This window comes from Elephantulus edwardii, unplaced genomic scaffold, assembly GCF_000299155.1.
Source record: "Elephantulus edwardii isolate Elephantulus edwardi_28Jun2011 unplaced genomic scaffold, EleEdw1.0 scaffold00146, whole genome shotgun sequence".
Classification (NCBI taxonomy): Eukaryota; Metazoa; Chordata; class Mammalia; order Macroscelidea; family Macroscelididae; genus Elephantulus; species Elephantulus edwardii.
The window spans coordinates 359,095-362,298 of record NW_006399896.1 but is presented as its reverse complement, the minus strand read 5'-3'; the positions used below and the strand labels follow the sequence as shown (position 1 = coordinate 362,298).

The following is a 3,204-nucleotide window of genomic DNA, read 5'->3' as shown; positions in this document are numbered from 1 at the left end:
GGTAATCATAGGGTTTCACAACATGATAGGTAGAAGGAGGGGTGGGTAAAGAAAATGGGAAAGATTTGGTGTGGAAAAACAACGTGTATGAACTTTGTAAGCAAAGCAGCATAAAATAAAATTTTAAAAAGAAAATGTGTTTGTATAGTTCTTAGCATGATAGATGGAGAAGAGATTGAGGTTGTTAACAATTATGGCTTGCTCGGCTCCATAATCAACACTCTAAACACCAGCAGTCAGGAAATCAAAAGACGAATTGCATTGGGAAAATCTGCTGTCCGGGACTTCTCCAGAGTGCTGAAGAGCAACAAAGTCTAGAGACCAAGGTGCACCTAATAATCTAGGCCATGGTCTTTGCAATTGCTTGTTATGCTTCAGAGAGCTGGACAATGACTAAGGATGACAGAAGAAGAATCAATGCCTTTGAGTTGTGGTGCTGGAGAAGAGTCTCGAACATACCACAGACCACCAAGAAAACATAGGTGTTTCTCAGAGAGGGTGAAACCAAGTTTCTCCTTGGAGGCTAGGATTTTGAAGCTCTGCCTCACATACTTTAGGCACGTGTTCAGGAGAGAATAGTCCTTGTAGAAGGACATTATGCTTGAAAGGGTGTAGAGACAGCACAGGAGAGGAAGTCCCTGGATGAGATGGTTTGATACAGTAACTGGGGCAATGGGGGTTGGTGTGTTGGAATTAGTGAGACTGGCTCAGAACAAGACAGTGTTTAGAGCTACTGTACATAGGGGTCACTACAGGTTGCAGGCAACTTGATGGCACATAACAACAAGAAGATGACACATAACATAATGAGAAGATTACAGCTTGCTTTAAATGTTTGAAAGTGTTTCAGTATCCCTGAAAGCAAGAATTTATTACCTTGGTGTTCACTGAGATTTTTCTTTTTCTCTCGGTCTCTTTTCTTCTTGTGAGTATTTGGACTCTGAGTTTCCAGTGATAGTTCTGCAACGTAATTAACAAAAATACAAGCGACTAATGAGTGCTTAATAGCAAACTACTGTTTATAGAGTTATGCAAGCATTTTCAAGTGACTTCAGTTTTGTTTTGTTTTTGTTCTTATTGTTGTTTAATTTATTATTCATTTCAATGAAAATTTACAGAGACTTTGGATTTCCATTCATTCATTGTTGCACTTTTCTCTCCTCCCAACCCTCCCCCCCTCCCAGTACACTACCCTCTTGGAAAAGTAAAAGAAAAATTCTTTCATTGTTTTACAATTCCTCCCCCTCCCAGGTCCACTCCACTATACAGCCTTTGCTCTAGACTCCTGTCATGACAAGAATACCTAATAATTTTCCCTCTTAAACAGTTTTCCCCCTCATCTGTTTCAGTGCAGTATACATTATTGAACCCATCCTTCTCTGTCTCCTCCCAACCCCGAGGTCAGTCCTCCTTTACAACAGTGACACTATGCAGTATTTATCCTTTTGTGACTGAGATACTTCACTCAGCATAATGTCCTCCAAGGTCACCCATTTTGAATAATATTGCATGAGTTCCTTGTTTTTCAATGCAGCATAGTATTCCATTGTGTGAATATGCCACGGCTTCTCTATGCATTCGTTTGTTGATGGGCACTTAGTTTGTTTCCAACTTTTTGCTATTGTGAACAGAGCTGCGGTAAACATGGGTGTGTATATATCTGCTTGGATGTCAGTTATGGTCTCTTTGGGGTATATTCCCAGTAGTGGAATTGCTGGGTCAAATGGTATTTCTGTTTGCAACTTTTTGAGAAAGCGCCATATCGCCTTCCACAGTGGTTGCACCATTTTACACTCCTACCAACAGTGAATAAGGGTTCCAGTTTCTCCACAACCTCGCCGGCACTTGTTGCTTGCTGTTCTGTTAAATTTTGCTATTCTGACTGGGGTGAGATGATATCTCATAGTTGTTTTGTGACTTCAGTTTTACCTGAGTTTTTAAGTACTGTTGAGTGGGAACTGACCCATAGCTGACCCTCCACTGAGTTTTTGGAGACAATAAATCATACAGGAGATTACCTATCTTCCTTCTGTGAAGCAGCTAGTGGATTTGAACAACATGCCTTTGGGATTGCAGCGCTGCTTCTTACCACTAGAGCTCCCTTTATCTAAGTTGTTATGGTTGTATACCGTCAAGTCGGAACCAACCCGTAGCAGACCCTCAGAGGCAGGTTTTCAGAGACAGTTAATGACACGGAAAGAGATTGTCCATCCTTCTCTCATGGACGAGCTGGGGGCCTCAAACTGCATGCTTTGTGATTTGCAGCACAATTTCTTGCCAATACACTACCAGAGCTCCCTTTTACCTGCATAGTATAGAAATTATTAAGACAACTATTTAAAATACTATATTTTTTTTATTAGGAACAACGGAATCTGAATACTTTTGGAAGTACTTTTTAGACTAGTCAGTATTCACAACTGTTAAGGCTTTAATTTCTAAATTATTAATCAGTAGTTCTCTATCCTTTATATAGTATTGGTCAGTTTTTCAGAAGTTTTAAAAGCATACTTTTATTTTTTCATTATATGTGTGTGTGTGTGTGTGTGTGTTTTTAGCCAATAAGAAATAAAAACAGTATACATAAAGTAAAACTTTCTTTTATTTAATATGGAAAATGGAGATTGATTATATCTTCTCCATATAGGTTCTTTGATCACTTTTCAGATCACACATATTATACATATATTCTAGGTATTTTTCCCTTGTATAATTTAAACCTGCTAGGCTTATTCAGAGGTATTGATGAAAATGCTTGATAAAATAAGTTTTCTGTTTATATGGCATTCATTTCATGATTACTTTACAGATTATTCAGCTAATTGAAGGCAAAGCCTCTGCTTATGTGTTTGCAAGTCCTGGATGTAAGAAGTGGGATACTTGTGCTCCAGAAGTCATTTTACATGCTGTGGGAGGTTAGTCCATCTTATTTTGGGGAATTATTACTTTTGGACTTCCAAAAGCAATAATATTTATATTATTTGTATTTATTTTATGGCACAATTATTATCATGGCAAGATAGGGTCATAATATTGCTGCCTTATTTCCTAAGAAGGAAAATAGATTTTTCAGCAAATTAATATTTTTAGTAAATTAATTTTATAATATCCCTTTTAAATTTTGATCTGCGTGCAGATAGTTTAACTTACTAATGCTTTTTAAGGATTTTTTTTCTATACCCCATGGAATCTTTGTCTTCTTGA

General features: G+C 37.7%; 1 protein-coding gene across 2 annotated transcripts in view; it reads left to right on the top strand.

Moving 5' to 3' along the window:
• BPNT1 (3'(2'), 5'-bisphosphate nucleotidase 1) overlaps positions 1-3,204 on the top strand; it is a 22,622-nt gene that overhangs the window by 16,706 nt on the left and 2,712 nt on the right. For both annotated transcript variants that reach the window (XM_006894538.1, XM_006894537.1), the window contains one exon: positions 2,810-2,915. In XM_006894538.1, the coding sequence (XP_006894600.1) occupies positions 2,810-2,915 (106 nt within the window). The remainder of the gene's footprint in view (positions 1-2,809; positions 2,916-3,204) is intronic.